At 43.0% G+C, this 22,462-nt stretch overlaps 1 protein-coding gene across 5 annotated transcripts in view; it reads left to right on the top strand.

Moving 5' to 3' along the window:
* TMEM120B (transmembrane protein 120B) overlaps nt 1-22,462 on the top strand; it is a 48,114-nt gene that overhangs the window by 5,799 nt on the left and 19,853 nt on the right. For all 5 annotated transcript variants that reach the window (XR_013366482.1, XR_013366481.1, XR_013366480.1 and 2 more), the window contains exons 2-5: nt 13,215-13,333; nt 15,077-15,193; nt 19,666-19,725; nt 20,353-20,448. Coding sequence is in view for 2 of the 5 variants with exons in the window: in XM_077875498.1 (XP_077731624.1) it covers nt 13,215-13,333; nt 15,077-15,193; nt 19,666-19,725; nt 20,353-20,448 (392 nt within the window). In the remaining 3 variants the exon portion in view is untranslated. The remainder of the gene's footprint in view (nt 1-13,214; nt 13,334-15,076; nt 15,194-19,665; nt 19,726-20,352; nt 20,449-22,462) is intronic.

Below are 22,462 nucleotides of genomic sequence, written 5' to 3'. Positions count from 1 at the left end.
CTTGAAAAGTATACTGAGACAAGAAGGGCATGGTGAATCAGCAAAGTTTGTGAACCTTTCTTTTATGCCCCGAGTATGGTGGTGTTGACACAATTATGTATATTTGCCAGAATTCATTGAGTTGTACACCTTAAGATTGGTGAATTGATATATAAATTATACCTCAATAAAATTGATATGTATAATATACCTCAATTAAAAAAAATAAACCAGTATATGGCCTGTTACCTCATCTCCTAACTCCTTGACAGCTGAGGAAACTGAGATACAAAGAGATTATATGACTTAGCTAAGAAGTGACAGACTGTGGATATGAAAAGTTAGGTTATCCTGCCTGCCAAACATCTGGCACTCATGTCTAATACCTGCACTTACTGCTCCTATAGCAGACATCACGAATCAATCCTGGCACATGACTCAGTTTTTTCCAGTATAAAATTGTTGCTGTTTCGGTGAAGTCTACTTGCCATCCTTAGTAGTGTTTTCATGGTGATGAGTCTTAGTTAAATATATTCAGCATCCAGAAATCTTTGTTTGAATTTGCTTCCTTGGAAAGATAATTACATAAATGTAATCTCTCAAAAACTTACCCCTTGGTGGGCAGCCCCGGTGGCCCAGCGGTTTAGTGCCGCTTTCAGCCCAGGGTTTGATCCTGGAGACCTGGGATGGAGTTCCACGTCAGGCTCCCTGCACGGAGCCTGCTTCTCCCTCTGCCTCTCTCTCTCTCTCTCTCTCTCTCTCTCTCCCCCTCTGTCATGAATAAATAAATAAAATCTTAAAAAAAAACAAAACAAAACAAAAAAACCTTACCCCTTGAGAGAAGCACAGCTATCAGACACCACATTTTGGTGGTGGCCATGTCTGTTGCAATCTGTTGGGTTGCCTACCAACTTGCAATGCTTCTGGGCCAGAGCCCTCTCTGAAGATGCCGTGAGATTCCATTGCTGGCAATTCTTGCAATAATTGTTGACTTGGGTTGTGACTCCCCAATTCTGGGTCTTATTATTTAGCCAAGTTGTGTTAAGCAGACATTTCCAAATGTTTCACAGCCATGCTGAGACCTGGAGTCATTAACCTCATCTTCCCACTGGGGCAGAGCTTGGGGCCTGAGAGTACAGGAGAGGTAGCAGATCGCCAAACCTCTGAAAGAAACTCACTTGTTTGTGTCTTCTACATGTGCTATAAAAGGATGGTAATTAGCCATTGTAGGAAAGAAGGTATGGGCATCCCAGCTCACAGAGCCAATATCAGTGTTTTTCTCTCTCCCTCTCTTTTAATCCATTCTACATGTTTAGAAGTAATGCATATCCACAAAGTTAAACATTCAAATAGAGATGTTCAAGAATTTTCAGAACACTTGTCTGTAAGAGCTAAACACCAGAAACCTAAATGTTCTTCAGAATGGATATTTCCACTGAACATCCATAGGACAGGCTATGATGAGCAGAATAAATAAACTAGAGCTACATGTGTCAACATGAATAAACGTTTTTATTTATTTTTTTAAAAGATTATTTATTTATTCATGACAGAGAGAAAGAGAGAGAGAGAGAAAGAGGCAGAGACACAGGCAGAGGGAGAAGTAGGCTCCATGCAGGGAACCTGACATGGGACTCGATCCCAGGTCTCCAGGATCACACCCTGGGTGGAAGCCGGCACTAAACCGCTGGGCCACCGGGGACGGGGATGTCTGGATAAACGTTTTTAAAAGAAGAGCAACATTGAGTGGAAAGTTGCAGAGACATATATACAGTAGGACATGGATGATAAAGTTAGAAACATTCCAAACAATACTATGTATTGCTTGTCAATACATGTTTATATAGTGCAAGGGACTGATACGGGCCAGATTCAGTATAGTGGAAATTCGGTAGGGCCCTGGTGAGAAGCAAATGACTCCCAGAAGGGTCTCACTGAAAGGAGTTTAAAGAAAGGACTTTACAGAGATGTGGCAATTTAAGGGTCAGGCCCCTAGAGCTGGGGCCAGTCCTGTTCCTGAAGAGGGGAGGAGATGATGCATCACCAGAGCTTGACCAAAGCTTGTTGCTGGGGAAGGAGAGGTGTAGGACAGAAGCTGTAATTGTTGAAGGTTGCAGCAAAGTAGAGAGGAAGCAGAAGCAACAAATACCCTAGCTTCTCTCTCTTCCCACCGTGCATCCCATTGGCAAAACCCAAGTAGGAGGCAAGGCAAGGGAGTGCAGGAGTTGCAGTCCATAGGGGTCAGCCTCCTTGGGCTCAGAGAAAGAATTGATCTGGGGTGGGCAGAGGGGCAGAGGTAACCAGTAAAGGGGTTCCCCTCTTTGGGGGCAGAGGATAGGAATACCATCCAGAAAGAATACATAGAAGCTTTTAACTTTCTGTGCACTATTATTTTTTAAACTGAGGGTGAGAATATGGATGCTCATGTTTATTTTCTATCAATTATATGATTTTCTATCCATTATGTGATTTTATATCTTTTTTTTTGTATGCCTGAAATACTTCATAGTAAAATGAGCAGGAGACCAAAAAGTAACCCAACAGTACCAAAAGGCTTATAAAGAAAAACATCTCTAGTGTGCCTGGCTGACTCAGTTGGAAGAGCATGTGACTCTTGATCTTGGGGTCATGAGTTCTAGCCCCATGTTGGATGTAGAGATTACCTAAATAAATAAAACTTGAAAGGAAGGAAGGAAGGAAGGAAGGAAGGAAGGAAGGAAGGAAGGAAGGAAGGAAGGAAGGAAGAAAGAAAGAAAGAAAGAAAGAAAGAAAGAAAGAAAGAAAGAAAGAAAGAAAAAAAGGGGGGGGAAAGAAAGGCAGCTTTATAGGTTCACTGTCAGTCATTTATATGATTATGACCATGCAAATACTATTTACTGCAGAATTGAGTAAATTGTATTATGCTTGTATTTTCTCTCTTGGAGATTTTAATTACATTTATATAGTTAGCATTTGATTCTTTACTGGCAATGGTTGCTCATAATTATCCTCTTTTTTTTTTTTTTTTTTTTTTTTTACCCCTAAAGCTCCATCCGTAGATAAATCAAGTGTGTTTCTTTTCTTTGGCCTTGAACTAGACAAGTTAAGGTGTGGGGGTCTGCTTGTGCTCCCAAATGGAGTGCTTTCTTCTGCAGCTGCTTATCTGCTTTGGTGCCCCCAGCACTCTGGGTTATTTTTAGAGGTAGCAACTTGATGTGGTAGTCAATCACATTTAATAAGCTGGTACTCCCCACACTGTGTGCAGAGTGGACTCCCAGTGTTTGGTGTTTCCCATGTTCTAATCCACTGCTGCCAAGTTTAGAAATAAAAATAGTGGTTTGGCAGTTTGTCATTTTCTTTAAAAGTTAAACATATATTTACCATATGACCAGCAATTCCATTCCTAGGTATCTACCTAAGAGAAATGAAAATGTGTCTACACGAAGATTAGTACATGTTCATGGTCATAATAGCTAAAAAGTGGAAATAACTAGAATTTCCATTAACAGGTGAATGGATAAACAAAGTGTGATGCATCTATACCAAATTTGTATTGTAAAGTAGCAATAAAAACATAGTAATGAAAAAAAAACACAACATAGTAATGCATGCTTCCCCCTACTATCCAAAAGCACAGCCTTCCTATGGAAACCTTTCATAAGCCAGAATGGCGTAAAACAGAGTATCCCCTGCTTTCCGAAAGCTTTATGCCACTGCTTTTATGAAAGACCTCCATTAGTACCTGTTTTTGCTAACCCAAAGAGATCTCAAGAGGATTTTCACTTTTATGAAAAAAGCCACTGCTTTACTAATGGAAGTCTTTCATAAAAAGCAAAATGGTATAACATGAACTTTCAGAAAGGAGGAATACTTGTGTATGCTACAACATAAATAAACCTCAAAAACGTGATGTTGAGTGAAAGAAGCCAGACCCCAAACCACATATTGTATGATTCCATTTATATGAAATATTCAGAAAAGACAAATCTGTAGGAACAGAAGGTAGGTTAGTGGTTGCCAGGGATTGGAAGGAGGGGAGTAGGGAGGAGGGACTGCTGTCGTGGATGTGAGGGATCTTACTGGGTGGTGGTGGGATGCCCCAAAACTGGATGTGGTAAATATAATAAGCATCACTGAATTGTACACATTAAATGAGTGAATTTTATGATATGTGAATTATACTTCAATAAAGTTGTTTAAAAAAATGATGGCTTAGGTTTTTGGTTTGTAGAAAAACACCCAATCTCTGTTCAGAGATCTACATTTTTAGGTGCCTATTTAGTTACTGGCTTGGTGAAGGATTCATTCAATGAGGCTCCAAGTCTTTGTTTTTGATTCCTTGAAGATGATAGTGCCCAGGGCAAGAGGTTGGTAGTAATGAGTCCAAGATTTTTGGCTTTTTTTCTTACCTGGAGTGATTAACTTTGCCCAGAAGGAAAACTGTTCTTTGGTATTTTTTTAAAGGTTTTGTTTATTTATTCATGAGAGACACAGAAAGAGAGGCAGAAACACAGGCGGAGTGGGGAGAAGCAGGCTCCATGGAAGGAGCCGGATGCGGAACTCGATCCCGGGACCCCGGATCACACGCTGAGCCAAAGGCAGACTCTCAACTGCTGAGCCACTGAGGCATGCCTGTTTTGGGCATTTATTTATTTATTTTTTAAGATTTTATTTATTCATGAGAGACACAGAGTGAGAGAGGCAGAGACATCGGCAGAGAGAGAAGCCGGCTCCATGCAGGGAGCCTGATGTGGGACTCGATCCTGGGACTCCAGGATCATGCCCTGGGCCGAAGGCAAGCGCTCAATCGCTGAGCCACCTAGGCATCCCGTGTTCTTTGGCATTTTAATCCAAATTCTGACACTTGCCTTTGAAATGAAGACATTCAATCCAAACTGGCAAAGTCAAACAGAATAAAACAGTATTTGTTTATGTAATTGAGAAGTCAGAGGTGTATCACCTTCAGGTATGAGTCGATCCAGGGGCTCAAATGAAACCATCAGGGCTCAGCCTTCATCTACCTCTCTGCCCTGTTTTCCCATCATTTGATTCATACTCAAGCAAAACAGCTCTGTTAGCTCTGGGCTCACGTTAGATCTTCCTCCTTCAGACTAGTAGAAGAAGAGCTTCTTTTTTTCAGCAGTTCTGGTAAAAGACCTCCAGCTGAGTTTTGTTGGTTTTGTTGTTTTTTGTTTGAGTTTTGTTGGTTTTGAATGCCTGTCCCCAAATCCGCCACTTGGGTCTGGAGACTCATATTCTGATTGGCCAGGCCCAGGTCATACGCCCTCGAACCTGGGACAGGTTCAACCCCATTCCTAGCCAGATTTCAATAACTGAGTGTGGGGAGGGATGGATTTCCAAAGAAACTGTGGAGACATGAACCAGAAGAGGAATAGCTGCCTGGTTGGCAAAAACAACAGAAGGCTTCCATATGGTGACCAGTTCCATTTGAGGCCACAGGTTCAAGGCTGATGGATGAAAGCCAGGATTGAATTGTTGCAATGTGGCTCATTCTGCTCATGAAAAAAGCATTTCAAAGCACAGGTCTAATTGAGGGTCTTCTGGAGACACCCTCATCTGCAGAGGATAGCTAGGAATTCCAAGGGAGAACAAGAATTGTATTCCCCACCCTACCTCTCAGAACCACCTCATGGACAGTAGTGCATCAAGAGACAGCTGTTGTGAGATCGCTGGGTGGCGCAGCAGTTTAGCGCCTGCCTTTGGCCCAGGGCGCGATCCTGGAGACCCGGGATCGAGTCCCACGTTGGGCTCCCGGTGCATGAAGCCTGCTTCTCCCTCTGCCTGTGTCTCTGCCTCTCTCTCTCTCTCTCTCTCTCTCTCTCTCTCTCTGTGTGACTATCATAAATAAATAAAAATTAAAAAAAAAGATACAGCTGTTGTAAAATGGTGCAGCTGCTATGGGAAATGGTATGGTGGTTCCTAAAAAAAATATTAAATATAGAATTACTATTTGATCTAGCAATCCCACTTCTGGGTCTATACCCCAAAGAACCGAGAGCAGAGATTTGAAATAGATACTTATACAGCCATGTTCATAGTACATTATTCACAATACTCAAAATATGAAAGCAGCCCAAGTGTCCACTGAATGAGGAATGAATAAGGAAGATGTGATATGTACACACACACAAAATGGAATATTGTATATATATACAAAATTCCATATATACAAAATGGAATATTGTATATATATATATATACAAAATGGAATATTAGTCATAAAGGAGAATGAAATCTTGCCATTTGGAACAATTTGGATGGAGCTAGAGTGTATTGTGCTAAGCAAAATATGTCAGAGAAAGACAAATACATGATTACACTCATGTGGAATTTAAGAAACAAATAAGCAAAGAGAATAAAAGAGAAGCAAATGAAGAAACAAGCTCTTAATTATAGAGAACCAAGTGATCATTACCAAAGAGAGGAGTGGGGAGATGGGTTAAACAGGTGATGGGGATTAAGGAGGGCACTTGTCATGATGAGCACTGGGTAATGTATGGAATTGTTGAATCACTGTATTGTACACCTGAAACTAATAGAACACTGTGTTAACTAACTGGAATTTTAAAAAATGATTTTATTTATTTCTGAGACACACACAGAGAGAGAGAGAGAGAGAGGAAGAGACATAGGCAGAGGGAGAAGAAGGCTCCATGCAGGGAGCCCAATGTGGGACTCGATCCCGGGATCCTGGGAGCACATCCTGATCTGAAGACAGACACTTAACCACTTAGCTACCCAGGCGTCCCACTAACTGGAATTTTTAAAAATTTAATCATTTATTTCCCCCCAAAAGTCTCTGCATTTTCTTCCCAAAATGTTTCCGAGAAGTCAGATGTAAATTATGAAGAACTGAAAGGGTTCACATGTTGTATAATTCAACTAAACTATATTCTCTTCTGTTTGGTTTTCCAAAAAAAAAAAAAAAAAAAAGACAAATAATATGTGGTTCTACTTATATAAAGTATCTAGAAGGTCAAATTCATAGACAAAGTAGGATGGTGGTTGCCAGGGGCTGGGGAAACAGAAAAGAGAGTTGTTGTTTGATGGGTTTGGAGTTTTAGTTGAGATGATGAAAAAGTTCTGGAGATGAGTGGTGGTGATGGTTTCACAATGATGTGAACATATATAATACCACTGAATTGTACATTTAAATTTTTTTTAATTTTTAAAAAAGATTTTATTTATTTGAGAGAGTGTGTGGATAAGCAGGAGGGGCAGAGGGAGAATCAGACTCCCTGTTGAACAGGGAGCCTGACTTGGGGCTCAATCCCAGGGCCTTGAATTCATGACCTAAGCAGAAGGCAACCCCTTAATTGACTGAACCACCCAGGCATCCCTCCACTTAAAATTATTAAGATGGTAATTTTTAAATGTGTTTTATTAGAATTAGAAAAAATTTAGAAATTTTAAATGATTAAAATGGTAAATTTTATGTTATATGTATTTTATTACAGTTAGAATAAGAGGTAGCAGTCTGGAGAAAAGTTAGGATCCATGAAATGAATTGATAATCTTTCCTACTGCTTATGGGATTGGTATGAGGTGAAATCAGCAGATTCTGGGTGTGGGTGAGGGATGCCTTGGGAGTAGAGAGTATGTCACACAAAGGACCTTGTTTCTGACTCCCCCCACCCCGACACCTCAACCCCATATTGTTCTCCTCTTAGCTGTCAAATCCTGAGTCTGGAGCTGAAGACAGGAGTGGACCAATATATGGTCTCCATTATAGGCTCTCCCCTGGGAAGTGGCTCTAGTTGATGGCAGAGAGAAAGAACCAAAGGGGAACAGGAGTGACTCCATATGCCCAGGGACAACATTGTGGGAAGATTCACAGACTTCCTATCCCTACCCAATCTGATGCTTTAGGATTGAGCAGAAAATATCACCAGCAGAGATTAGAGAAGTGCCTGTAGAAAAGTAGATGTCATTGAGTGTTGGTAAGATGTCGACAAATGTCATATGCTGTAAGTGGGAGTGTAAATTGATACAGCCACTCTGTGGGCAGTTTGCCAAGATCTATTAAAACAAGGCTGTACACTTTGACCCAGTAATCCTTCTTCCCTTCCCTAGAGAGATGCTTGTGTGTATGCCCATGGAGGCAGTGCAAGGATATTTTTTAATGTTGCATTGTTGGTTATAGGTAGAGACTGGAAACAACCTAAATATCCAGCAATAGAATGGCTCAATAACTGTGTCCATAGCATGAAATTTTGCATAGCTCTGAAAAGAATGAAGTATACACATTCTTATGTTTGTAGATCTTCAAGACATATTGTTGGGTGAGAAAAATAAACTTGTGGAATCATATCTATATTCTGATACTGTTAATATATTTTTAAAAATCAAAAGTATGGGCTTTAGTGTATAAGCTATGCTGCTGTAACAAAGAAATCCCCAAGTTAAAAAAAAAAAAGGCTTAAATGAGGTAGCTTATTTGTCACATAGCAGTCCAAAGAGAGCTGTGGTCCAGGGTAAGTGGTGTTCAGTTCTGTGTCGCTGTATAAAACAATAGTAATTACATTTTGCTCATGGATTCTGTGGGTCAGGGGTTTAGACAGGGCATGATAGGAGTGGCTTGACTGTGTTCTGATGTCAGAGCTTTAGCTGGGAAGACATAAATGGCTAGGAATACCTTACAGATTGTGGCTGGGATCATTTGGAGGTTTATTTCTTTTTCTCTTTTTTAAAAGATTTTATGTATTAGAGAGAGAGAGAGAGAGAGAAAGAGAGAGGTTAGTGAGCAGGGAGGGGAAGGAGAAGCAGGCTCCCCACTGGGCAAGGATCCCAATATGGGGCTCGATCCCAGGACCCTAGGAGCATGACCTGAGCCAAAGGCAGACACTTAACTGACCAGGTGCTCCTATCTGAAGATTTCTTTACCCACTAGTCTAAATGTCTGAGCTGGAATGACAAGAATGTTTGTCTCAGTTGGTACGATTGATCAGAGTGCCTACGTGTGACTAGGTTTTCTATACATCATGGTGGCCTCAGGGTAGATGAACTGTTTGCTCTAAAAGCAAGTGTTCCAGCAAATAAGGCAGAAGCCACATGGCCTTCCATGACTTTTTTTTCTCAGAAACTATAGTGTTGCTTCAGCCATATTTTATTGGTTAAACCAGCTACAAGCCTATCCATATTTAAAAGGAGCGAACATGGGATCCCTGGGTGGCGCAGCGGTTTGGCGCCTGCCTTTGGCCCAGGGCGCGATCCTGGAGACCCAGGATCGAATCCCACATCGGGCTCCCGGTGCATGGAGCCTGCTTCTCCCTCTGCCTGTGTCTCTGCCTCTCTCTCTCTCTGTAACTATCATAAATAAATAAAAATAAAAAAAAATAAAAATAAAAATAAAAGGAGCGAACAGATATCTCACATTTTTATGTGAGGAATGCTAAAGGATGGGCGATCATGTTTTAAAACCATTACAGGTGGGAAGCTCTGTCACATGAAGTCATCAGAGGTTGGTTTGGCTGGGGAAGGGACATTGGGATTTGCCATTGACATCAAATGGCTTCCATCTCTGATTTTAAGGTAACTGCACCTCTTGTTGCCATATCCCAGCCAGGGAAGGGGACAGTGGAGGGCAAGCAGCTCCTTATAAAGATGTGATTCAGAACTTACACACACCACTTCTACCTGCATCCCTTTGGCTAACTCACAGTCCTCCTACTACACATAGCTGCAAGGGAGGCTGGGAAATGTCTGTTTCTGGGTGGCTATGTGCCCAGCTAACAACTCAGTGGGGTCCTGTTATTTAAGGAAATAAAGGAGAATAAGTATTAGGAACAATTCATTTTTGCAACAGTGTGTATTTTTCATGTACATGTATAAATATTTATGTGCATATATGTAGAAATAGGTCTATATAGATATACATAGGTAAATAGACTACAGTCTGGAAAAATACATAGATAAAAGTCCAGAAGAATCTGGTAATAGTAGTTACCTCTGGAGAAAGGGGAGAAGACAGGGTGCTGGATATTCATAGGTGACTCCAGCCATAGCTGTAGCATTTTAATTTTTTTAATTTTTATTTAAAGATTTCATTTATTTATTCATGAGAGACACAGAGAGAGAGAGAGGCAGAGACACAGAGGGAGAAGCAGGCTCCATGCAGGGAGCCTGATGTGGGACTCGATCCCGGGTCTCCAGGATCACACCCTGGGCTGAAGGCGGCGCTAAACCGTGAGCCACCCAGGGATCCCCATGTAGCATTTTAATTTTTAACGAGGATATTGTCTTCATGTTTTACTTAAGAAGTTAGATATTAATTTAAATCCAAGGGGGCCTGGTGAGCATCTGGCTGCTGATGTTGCAGTCTCGATCTCATTTTTCTGTGGTGGGATCCAGCACCAAAGATTGCCAGGAGGTAGCATGGCCCTTTATCTTTCAACATCAGCTGGTGTCACCGAGGACTCTTGGTTCAGAGGCCCCACCTTCTCAAAAGCTGAGTAGTCTACTTGGGATCTCTCTTCCCCCATCCTTCCTGTCCAGTTCTGGAGAATTTCCTGTAATACTAGCAGATTAGTTGAACATAGAGGGCCGAAGAATTCAAAAGTGAGTAAATCACAGCCTCCCTCTTTACAGATTACTTGTTAAGATAGGAAGCTGGTCACTGTAAATGGAGAAAGCAGTGGGCAGCAAGCAATCAAAGTTAAAATCACAGACATGGTGTCCTTCCTGATAGGAGACACTGAGGACACAGTGTCACTTTAATGGTATTTCTGATCCAAATGCATAACCAAACTCCAATCATGAGGAAATATCTGACAAACCCAGATGGGGATGACATTCTTCAAAACAGCTGGACTGCACCCTTTAAAAATATCCATGTCATGAAAGACAAAGAAGAATTGAAGAACTGTTGTAGACTAAAGGAGCCTAAAGAGAAACGATGATTTGATCATTGGACGATGGATATATAAGAGAATGTTGTGTTCTTAGGAAATACACACTGAAGTATTTAAGAGTAAAGAAGCATGTTGTCTACAACCAATTCCCAAATGGTTTAGAAAGAAGTGGGCAAACTTTTTTTGGCAGAAAGGCTATGGAATAAGGATTCTAGGCTTTGGTGGGCCATATGGTCTGTGTCACAACTACTCACTCTGCCTGTTGTAGTACCAGAGTAGCCTCGACAATATGTAAATGAATGGGTGTGGCTGTGCTCCAATAAAGTTTATTTATGGATACTGAAATTTCAATTTCATATGCTTCTCACGTGTCATGAAATATTCTTTTGATTTTTTTTTCAACCAGGCAAAAACCATTTCTAGCTTACTGCCCATACAGAATCTTGTGGTTGGAGATTTGGCCTATGGGCTATAGTTCACTGGTGCCTGTTATAGAAAAAGAACACACAGGGCAGCCCAGATGGCTCAGCAGTTTAGTGCCGCCTTTGGCCCAGGGCGTGATCCTGGAGACCCGGGATCGAGTCCCACATCAGGCTCCCTGAATGGAGCCTGCTTCTCCCTCTGCCTGTGTCTCTGCCTCTCTCTCTCTCTGTGTCTCTCATGAATAAATAAATAAAATCTTAAAAAAAAATAACACACAAACACATACACACACACACACAGTATAAAGCAAATATGTATGGCATAATGACAACAGTGAATCTGGGTGAAGGGTATACGGGAGTTCTTCAGCAAGTTTGAAATTATTTAAAGCTAAAAAGTGGGACACCTGGGTGGCTTAGTGGTTGAGCATGTGTCTTTGGCTCAGGGTGTGATCCCAGGTCCAGGGATCGAGTCCCGCATTGGGCTCCCTGCAAGGACCCTGCAAGGACCTGCAAGGAGTCTGCTTCTCCCTCTGCCTATGTCTCTGCTTCTCTCTGTGTCTCGTGAATAAATAAATAAAATCTTAAAAAAAAAAAAGCTAAAAAGTTACAGAAAAGACATGATTTTCCTCTCCAGGGACCCAGGAAGGAGAGTGAGAATGCAGTGTGAATTCAGGGGGACCAAGCCCATTCATCTCAGGGCCAGAGTAGACTTGCTCAATATTCTTTGATGTTCCTAATTTTATCTCTTCACTTCATTGCCATCACTGCTTCTTTATTTTCTGGCTTGACTGTCATATTCTAGAGACCCTGCCTGGCAGACATGAGAGTTTAGGCTTTGACCATCCCCCTTTTTTTCCTCCCTCTGGTAAATACATTTATCCACCACCCAAGAAAATAGACACTTTAAATATGTTCATTGGATTATGGTTTTTAATTTCATGGTCCCTGTCCCTCATGCTGTTTCCTCCAAATTGTTGATGTTTGTCTTAGATGATCAGAACTCTAGAGGGAAGGGTTGTTACTGAGCATATGGTGTAATGTTGGGTGAGGTGTGCTGTGGCAACATGATCAAGAAGTTGCTGTGTTCATCCTCCCTGCATTGGAGGGAGTCTTTCCCTAGGCCTTGTGGCCCTGAATTGTTATTTCCAGAGCCTGAGGTAGGGAGGGCTGACTTTGAGGGAAGATGTTTGTCCTTATTTGATTTAGCAAGAAGTCTCTTTATTGCCAGGATGAGAAATCTAACTCAAACTAGCCTAAGTTAAAAAGAATTTATTAATTCATATCACCAAGAGTATTACATTCAGACCAGGTTAGATCTCAGGGCTGAATTGATGCTGTGAGAATTCTATCTCCTCCTGCATTGCAATTTTGTTTTCCTGTTTGGCTTCATTTGCGCAGCAGCCTCAGGTGTACTTTCTAGCAGATTAGCAAACCTAGAAGGAGGGCATTTCTAAACCAATACTTCTAAACCAAAGTCCCAGGGCTGACTGTCACTGGCCCAGTTTGAGCCACGTGTCTACCTCTGAACCAGTCACTGGTTAGGGCATCGGAGGATGCTGATTGGCCAGGCCTCGATTACATGACCATTCCTGGCACGGAGACTGTTAGCTCTACTCAAACCATCTGGTCCAAGAAGAGGTTGACAAGAGGTGGCCCCTCAGAAGCCACCTCATATTTGGTTGCTGTTGCTATTAGGAAGGATGGAAGCCAGGCAGGAAACAAAACAAAACAAAACAAAACAAAACAAAACAAAACATTGGTTCTATACACAGGTTCTGTGCCATGCTGCCTTCCCTAGTTCCAGTCCCAGTTTTCTAAGCTACATCTTTGATGGTGGTAGTTGTATCATTGTAGCTGTCAAACTGACTTCCACAGCCATATTTCATGACACAAGCAAAATATGAAAAACCACCCATTCACATTCTCCCCTACACCCTACTTGGGCGCCTCTATCTCTCAGGAAACCCACAGGATCTACAGGCAGAAGCTGGAGGAGCTGACCTCACTCCAGACTTTGTGTAGCGGCTCCATCAACAAGCAGAAGACGCGACTGAAGGACTTGAAGCACACACTCCAGAGGTAGGCAAGGCTGCAGCTCTTCTGGTTTTAAGGGACTTGCCCAGCTCAAAGCTGGCTTGAGCAGAGAATGGAAATTTTAATGGAAAAAAACCAGGAGTAGTTTCAGACATCACTGGATCCAGGGGTCAAAAGATGTTTTTAGGAATCTGTTTTTTTTCCCCCCTCTAAATTCTGCCGTCCTCTAGATTGGCTTCACTCTCAATTGGCTGACTGTCCCCTTATGGTCACTGAGATGGCCATCAGCAGTGCCAGACTTATAGCTTCCAGACTTACCTCCCCCATCCTTACTTCCTATTGTTTTTGTTGTTGGTGGTGGTGTTATTGTTTTTTTTTTTTTTTTTTTTTTTTACCACAGCACAATCACTTGTTTTTCAGTGAAAGTTCTGGATGTGATTCTCATTGCTGGAATTGGTCACATGCTCATATTTTAACCAATCACTGAGACTCTGGTTAGGCAAAAGTAGGTCATATGCTTAGTTTATGGACCTGGGGGATGGGACAGTCTTACTTGACTATATGGAGTGGGAAAGAGGAGGAGAGGTAGTTTCCCAGAGGAAAGTTATTATAGGTCTCTGGTGTAGGCGGTAGGAAGTCTGGCATCCCTGGGGTAGGGAAGTTTTTAAGCTCATGACTTAGTTCAGTTCTTGAGGTCAGGATCATATGTTCACTTGCCAATCCTCATGTCTTCATGGTGTGGAAAGAGCTCTCATCCCCCATAGGTAAAGGGGTCTAGAGAGTGATTAGGCAGGCAAGGAGACTGAGGCTCTGAGTGGCTTATCCAGTTGACTTAGCTGGGTCTCCATACTATAGTGTATTAACTCTTGGTCAATTCTTCCCTCCCCTTGTGGGCAATTTTTGCAAACGTTACTAATTATATCCCTAACCTTGGCTGACCATTTTGGAAATGGGGGCCCATTAGTCATGGAGTAAGAGTGTGAATGGTTCCATGTAATGACATTGCCACTCAGAAAAACACACCTTACTTACGGTAAGACTCAATAGTCTTTATCAGTCTAGGATTTTTCATCCATGGCACTGTTGATAATTCCGCTGCAAGGTCTATGCTATGTATTCTAGGATGTTTGGCAGCATCTCTGGACACTACCCACTATATGCGAATAGAATCCCCCATTCCTGTTTGACAAACAAAATGTTCCTAGACATTGACAATTGTCCCCAGTTGAGAACCATTGGGTTAGAAGGTTGACCCATGAGGACACACTTAATACACTGAGAGGGTGTCCACTGTCTTGTTTTTCTAGTCTTGAGAGTTAAATATCACCAAAAAAACCCCAGACAGTGATCAGTTAACTGCTAATAGTTTTAAAGCACTTTCCTGTCTGCACTCCTAGTAATCTTCAGGCTCTTCTTTTAGAAGAGTAAGAAGCAAGGTATTGCCTCTAGAGGTCCATTGAGGTCCTCATACCTTGTATGAAGGGTCATTCTAAATGTGTTACATTTAGCGTACTCACTTACTCCTCACACCAGTACTGTCCATGAGGTAGGCCTGATGTTACCCCTGTTTTTCGGGTATGGAAAATAAGATGGAGAGGTTAAAGGGCTTTTCCAAGGTCACAAGCTAGCAGTGACCCAGTGTCAAACCCACAGGGTACAGAGGGAGAATTGAGGTTGCAAGAGGCATTGAGATATAAAGACAGGAGGGCAGTGCCCAGAGCCCCCAGATTCTTCCTCTAATTTGAGTAACACCCCGCTTATCCTATGCCCACACATCTGACCAAACAGGTACAAGAGCCATGCCAGTCGGGAGGAGGCAGAGCTCATTCAGCAGATGAGCGCCAACATCAAGGATCGTCAGAACATCTTCTTCGACATGGAGGCCTACCTGCCCAAGAAGAATGGGTAGGAGCTGGGAACTTACCCCACCCCTGCAGTGGGCAGACACCCAGGCCTAGAGTACTGGTCTGTGTGATTCCCAGCTGCCTGCTGGGGCTTGAGGTTGAGGGAAAGGAGGGAAGCAAGAGGAGACAGAAGGCAGCTTCCTCAGATGTTTCTCCACAGAACAGGATGGGGTCTCAGAGTGACCTTCCTGGGAGGGCTTTTGTAAGATTTGGTTTCCAGCACCTGCCACATGCGTGGTGCCACCCAAGGTCAAGAGAAGAGATGTTCTTTCCTAAAGAACAAACATTTGTTTATTTTATTTTTATTTTAAATTCTGGTATAGTTGACAGTACTGTATTAGTATCGGGTGTTCATCAGCCGATGCTCATCAGCACGAGTTCACTGCTTCATCCCCATCACTTGTTCCCCCTACCCCCAGCCCCTCTCCTCTGATGACCATCAGTTTGATCTCTGTAGTTAAGATTGTTTCTTTTCTCTCTCTCTCCCTCTCTCTCTTTCTCTCTCTCTTTTCCTTTGAGAACAAACATTTATTGAGTGCCTGTTGTATGCCTAGCATTGTGCTGGGGGCTTTTGAATTGTCTACAGCTTGGTGAATCAGACCCAGGTATCCAAATTCTAAAAGATTCAAAGACAATTGGGGGTGTTCTGCTCAGGTGGCTCAGCCCATGTTTGGATGTAAACACTCTGACTCCAGAGCTTTTGTTCTTTCTGTCTTCCTCCTTTGGAGAAGTCCCATTTCCTCCCTCAGGTGACATCACTGCCACCTGTTCCAGAGCAAGATCAGACAGTGTTGTATCAAAACCTGGTGCAGACTGCTAAGTGTGCTCGCATCAGTTACCTCTGGCCCTTTCTCCTGGTTTGGCCTACCAGTAGCCAGAGGCCCTATCAGGAGGCTTACTATCCCTTTGACATTTAAAGCCATTCCTCTTGGCTTCTCTTTTTGCCATATTTGATGAAAAACTCTTTGAGTTGGGTAGTGATAATTTTCCATAGAATAAAACTGCATGACCCTTTTTAAAATTAAAAAAATACATAAAAATATTATTTATTTATCCATGAGAGACCCAGAGAGAGGCAGAGACACAGGCAGAGGGAGAAGCAGGGTTCCCACAGTGAGCCTGATGCAAAACTAAATCCCAGGATCTCAGGATCACAACCTAAGCTTAAGGCAGATGCTCAACCACTGAGCCACCTAGGGGTCCCTAAATTTTTTAAAAAATATTTTATTTAGTTATTTAAGAGATAGAGACACAGAGCAGGAGCAAGGGGAAAGGCAGAGGGAAAAGTAAGCTCCCCACTGAGTGCTGGAAGCCTGATGTGAGGCTCGATTCCAGGACCTTGAGAACATGACCTGAGCTGAAGACAGACGCTTAACCCACTGAGTCACCTGGGCGCCCCAGCATGACCCATCTTTACAGTGTGACTCAGATACACTTTCCCAGCTCTAGTCACCTTAGTCCTCCATACATTTTACGTTGGCTGGTAATCTTTGGCTTCATGTGACGGAAAACCCAACTCAAAGTGCTTACAAAAAAATAGGGAATTTATTGGCTTGTATAATAGAAAGGTGCAGATTTTGCTGTGGGTCTGGCTGGATCTTGCTGCTCAAGTAATATTGTTAGAATATTGTTAGGCTCTGTCTCTTAGGGAGCTTTCCTTTTACTCTCTTTACTATGTGGGTTTTGTTCTTAGGGAGACTTTCTCTGCAAACTGGCCCCAGTAGCTCTGGGTTTGCATTCTGCCAGCTTACCAGTTCCAGTAGAGAAAGCCTCTTTGTTTCTTAGTAGTTCTGGGGGGAAAAAAATCCCAGGACTGAGTCTCATTGGCTTGTGACCAATGTGTCACGTGACCATCCTTAACCCAATCAGGAGGATGCACTGGTTTGGTGGGCTAAGTGCAGCTCACTGCCTTACCCTAGGAACTTGGGGGGGGTGTTGGTGTTGGTGGGGGGATGATGAATCTCTGAAGGGAAATGGCACTGCTTTTTCAGGAAGTATACTGTATCACTAGGCAAAAAAAGAAAGATGTTCTTTTTACACCTCTGCTCCAGTTACACCATACTGGAAATGCCCCTAGACTTTACTCAGAGCTAGAAAGAAGACTCTTCTGTTTGCTTTTCTCCTCTGGACCTTCTACTCATCCTTCAAAGTCTCATTCAAATATTGTCAATTAGATGAAGCCTTTCCAAAACCCCTCTCCCTCTGTGGAATTAACCCTTCCTCTCCCAAAATTTCATAACCATTTATTTGTACTTTATTAGTGCCATTGGGGTACAGGCTATTGTAACAAAAGCCTGATGATGCAGGGCCTCCAGCAAGTTGGCGGTTTCTCTTCTCACACAGCAGTCCAGAGGTCAGAGGACCAAGAGTGATGGGCTCATGGGGTCCTGTGAGGACTCAGGATCCTTCCAGTCCAGCTCCCTGCCTCTCCACTCTTCAGGGAGTTGTGTTCATGTGCATGGCCAAAGCTGGCTTACACCATCACATCCTCAGGAAGTGGAGGGCAAGCAGATCCTTTTTACAAAAAAAAAAAAAAAGTTTGCCATTCCCCAGCAAAGCCAAAAACACACAAATTCTATAATCTAGAAATTCCACTCCTATCTCTATAGCCAGTGGAAATGAGTGCTTCTGCCCTCCAATAGACATGTATATGAATGTCAACAGCAAAGAATCCAGACACAAGGGATCCCTGTTTGGCGGTTTGGCGCCTGCCTTTGGCCCAGGGCGCGATCCTGGAGAACCAGGATTGAAAACCACGTCGGGCTCCCGGTGCATGGAGCCTGCTTCTCCCTCTGCCCGTGTCTCTGCCTCTCTCTCTCTCTTTCTCTGTGTGACTGTCATAAAAAAATAAAAAAATAAAAAAAATAAAAAAAAAGAATCCAGACACAAAAAGGATACATCACATGTTGCATTAATTTTTTTTTGTATGAAATGTCCAGAATAGGCAAATCCATAGATGGAGAGTAGATTAGTGGTTGCCAGGTGCTGGGAGAAAGGAGGAAAGGAAGTGACTGCTGATAGGTATGGGCTTTCTTTGGGATGATGAAAATATTCTAGAATTAGGTAATGGTGACAGTTATATAATATTTTGAATATACTAGAAACCATGAAGTTGTATACTTGAAAAGGGTGAGGTCATAGGGGTGCCTGGCTGGCTCACTCAGAAGAGCATGTGACTTTTGATCTCAGGGCCATGAGTTCAAGCCCCACGTGGGGTGTAGAGATCATTTAAAGAAATAAAACTGGGCAGCCTGGTGGCGCAGCAGTTTAGTGCCACCTGCAGCCGGGGGTGTGGTCCTGCAGACCTGGGATCGAGTCCTGCGTCGGGCTTCCTGCATGGACCCTGCTTCTCCCTCTGCCTGTGTCTCTGCCTCTCTCTCTCTCTGAATAAATAAATAAATAATCTTTAAAAAAATAAAACTTTAAAAAATGGGTGATGTTATTTTATATGAATTACATCTTGAGGGATCCCTGGGTGGCGCAGTGGTTTGGCGCCTGCCTTTGGCCCAGGGCGCGATCCTGGAGACCCGGGATCGAATCCCACGTCGGGCTCCCGGTGCATGGAGCCTGCTTCTCCCTCTGCCTGTGTCTCTGCCTCTCTCTCTCTCTGTGTGACTATCATGGAATAAATAAATAAAATCTTTTAAAAAAAAATTACATCTTGATTAAAAAAAAAAGTGTTCACAGCAGCTGTATTTCTATTAGCCAAAAACTGAAAACATCTTAAGTGTTCATCAGTAGTAGAATGAGTAAGTAAGTTGTGGTATCTCCATTGAGTGGAATACTATACACAGACAACATGGATGAATCTCACCAACATAATATTGAGGGAAAGGAGCTAGGCATAAAATATACTGTAGGTATACCTATAAATATACTGAAGGTTATACTTCAGTTTTAAAAATAACCCTTTTTAAAAAAAATAAAAATAAAAAAATAAAAATAACCCTTAAAAAAAAAAGATGTTATTTATTTATTCATAAGAGATACACAGAGAGGCAGAGACACAGGCACAGGGAGAAGCAGGCTCCCTGCAAGGTAGCCTGATGCAGGCCTTCATCCCAAGACCTTGGGATCATGACCTGAGCCAAAGGCAAATGCTTAACTGCTGAGCCACTGAGCTACCCAGGTGTGCTAGAGAACCTTCAAATTGACCTAGAGATTGTACACGTGTTCACCTCACTGGTTGGAATTTAGTCACATGCTCACATTAGCTACAAGAGAGCCTGGGAAATATGGTCCCTAGGCCAGCTAAAATGGGGGGAAATGGCTTGGTCATGACTGTTGTGTGTCACAGTTGTAACATACTCTAGTCATTCTCACTCCATGTGAGAATTTTACTGCTAAGTTTAGCACTCTATTTTCTAACATAGGTGCTTAATGCATGCTTACTAAGTTTGAATGTTTTTGGTTGGGGCCCACTCCCAGGGCTGGTAAGGAACAAGTCGGCACTCACAAGTACTTTCCTTCCAGGCTCTACTTAAATCTGGTCCTTGGCAATGTGAATGTGACCCTTCTCACCAACCAGGCCAAGTAAGTATCTCAGACTCCCACCTGGCTTTAGGGAATCCAGGCATTTTGCTCTTTCAACTCAGAAGAAATGAACCAAGCTAGAATTTTTGCGTAAATAGAAAACATTAAGAGTTGGGCTCTGGCTCTTAGTTTTTCTGACACTCTCTTTTCTGTGGGGAGACCATCCTCAGACCATTACTTCCTTCTCTTCATGCAGTTGATACATTGGGTAAACAGAACTGCTACTTTCCCATGAGAAATGGGCCCTGCTCCATTCCACTCCTTATAACACCTAGTTCTCCTGGGCAGCAGGCAGTACTGTCCATCTGAAAGTGGTCAGTTCTGGGGGTAGGAGAGCTCTGGTGTTTTTGTTGCTGTAGCATCCCCATCATCGGCCCGGAGATCTACCCCAGGAGTCCAGGGACACGGGAAGCTTTACATATGGGTCCTCTTTCTCTAATCGATCATCACCATTAATTCAAGACCAGAGCTTTCCTTTGGGATCAGAAGGTTCTTGTGGGCAGTGGGTGGTGGTAGGTGGAGGATCTAATGGGGCTGAGGATTCTGCCTCAAGATGAAATATGGTTATATTACTGTAACTATAGTTAATAGTTATATGACCTTTCCTGGGGGTGTTGCTCACTGCAGATTTGCTTACAAGGATGAGTATGAGAAGTTCAAGCTCTACCTGACCATCATCCTGCTCTTGGGTGCTGTGGCGTGTCGATTTGTCCTCCACTACAGGTAACAGGAAGTGTATTGGTGTGTGTAGACATGGGAGGTGGGGGGGGTCTCTTGTATCTGCAGTGTTTGGTAGGTTGTAGGTAGAGAAAAGCCTTTTCTCATGAGAAATAGCAGTCCTGTCCACTCTATATCTGTCTAACAAATATCTACTGAACCCCTATTGGAGAGACCTTGTAACTTGGGAAAGAGCCCAATGGCATACTCATGTAATGGAATATTATTCTAGTAATAAATCGGAGTAAAGTATTGATACATGCTACAACATGGATGAACCTTGAAAACATTATGTTCAGTGAGAGAAGTTAGTCACATACATACATATTGTATGATTCCATTTATATAAAGTATCCAGAACAGGCAGATCTATAGAGATAGAAGGCAGATTAGTGGTCAGGAGCTGGGTGGAAGGGAAGTGGGAGTGGGTACTGTTGATGGACATGGGATTTATTTCCTTCCTTCCTTCCTTTTCTTTTCTTTTCTTTTCTTTTCTTTTCTTTTCTTTTCTTTTCTTTTCTTTTCTTTTCTTTTCTTTTCTTTTCTTTTCTTTTCTTTTCTTTTCTTTTCTTTTCTTTTCTTTTCTTTCTCTTTTTCTTTCTTTCAAGATTTTGGGATCCCTGGGTGGCACAGCAGTTTGGCGCCTGCCTTTGGCCCAGGGCGCGATCCTGGAGACCCGGGATCGAATCCCACGTCGGGCTCCCGGTGCATGGAGCCTGCTTCTCCCTCTGCCTGTGTCTCTGCCTCTCTCTCTCTCTCTCTCTGTGACTATCATAAATAAATAAATAAATAAGATTTTATTGATTTATTCATGAGAGACACAAAGAGAGAGGCAGAGACACAGGCAGAGGGAGAAGCAGGCCCCTCACAGGGAGTTCAATGCAGGACTCGATCCCTGGACCGGAGTCACACCCTGAGCTGACGGCAGATACTCAACCACTGAGCCACCCAGGTGTCCCAGGCATGGGATTTCTGTTGGAGTGAGGAGAATGTTCCAGAATTAGATAGAGATGATGAATGTACAGCTCTGAATCTATAAAAAGTAATGATTATATACTTTTTAAAAAAGATTTTATTTATTCATGAGAGACACAGAGAGAGAGAGAGAGAGATTGAGAGAGAGAGAGAGAGAGAGAGGAACAGACACAGGCAGAGAGAGAAGCAGGCTCCATGCAGGGAGCCTGACGTAGGACTCCATCCTGGGACTCCAGGATCACACTCTGGGCTGAAGGCGGCGCTAAACCGCTGAGCCACCTGGGCTGCCCTGATTATATACTTTGAAAGGATGAATTGTAGGGTATATGAATTATGTATCAATTATAAAAAAGGGAAAGAGAAAGAGAAAAAGGAAAGAAAGAAGGAAGAAAAAAAGATAGATCATAGACTGCCTGGGTTTGAATCCTGGCTTTGGGACTAACTGATGGTTACCATGAGCAGGTTCCCTCTGAGAGCCTCAGTCTCCCCATCTGTGAAATGAGGGTGACACCAGGCTTTGGTAATGCTGCGCGTGGAGAGCTCTGCCCAGCACCTGGCACCAGTGGTGCAAGTGAGAGCTCGGCTACTGCTTTGGGAGCAGAATGGGGCCACACTGCTCTGAGAGGCTGAGTCCAGTGGTTCAAGCTGCCCTGCCTCAGGGGGTTTTATTTCTCCCCCTGGCCATGGGTTTTCTGCTCTAAAGGGAGGCAACCAAGTACAGCTTGGGTGTTTGGCCCATGTGTCAGGGGGTTATTTCCTGGCAGGCTCTTGGCTGGGAGTCCTGTTTCTGATCTGGCCACTTGAATGTCCAGACAAAGGCCCTTTTAGGTCCTGGGCCCATGCCTGCTTGCTGCCTCGGGCCTGGCCTGTTTCCCCAGAGGGTAGAGGCTGCACACACCAGTACTGTCTGCTCACATGCCCCTCCGGAAGGAATAGAAGTTCTTGATGTGCAACCAGATTCCCTTGCACCGGGACATCTGGGGCCCTCAAAGGACAAACATATGGTGTGTTGTCAAGTTTTAAAGTTCAGTGAGGGCCTGGGTAT

This window comes from Canis aureus, chromosome 27, assembly GCF_053574225.1.
Source record: "Canis aureus isolate CA01 chromosome 27, VMU_Caureus_v.1.0, whole genome shotgun sequence".
Lineage (NCBI taxonomy): Eukaryota > Metazoa > Chordata > Mammalia > Carnivora > Canidae > Canis > Canis aureus.
Note: the sequence above shows the minus strand (reverse complement) of the source record. Positions and strands in the feature narration are given on the sequence as shown.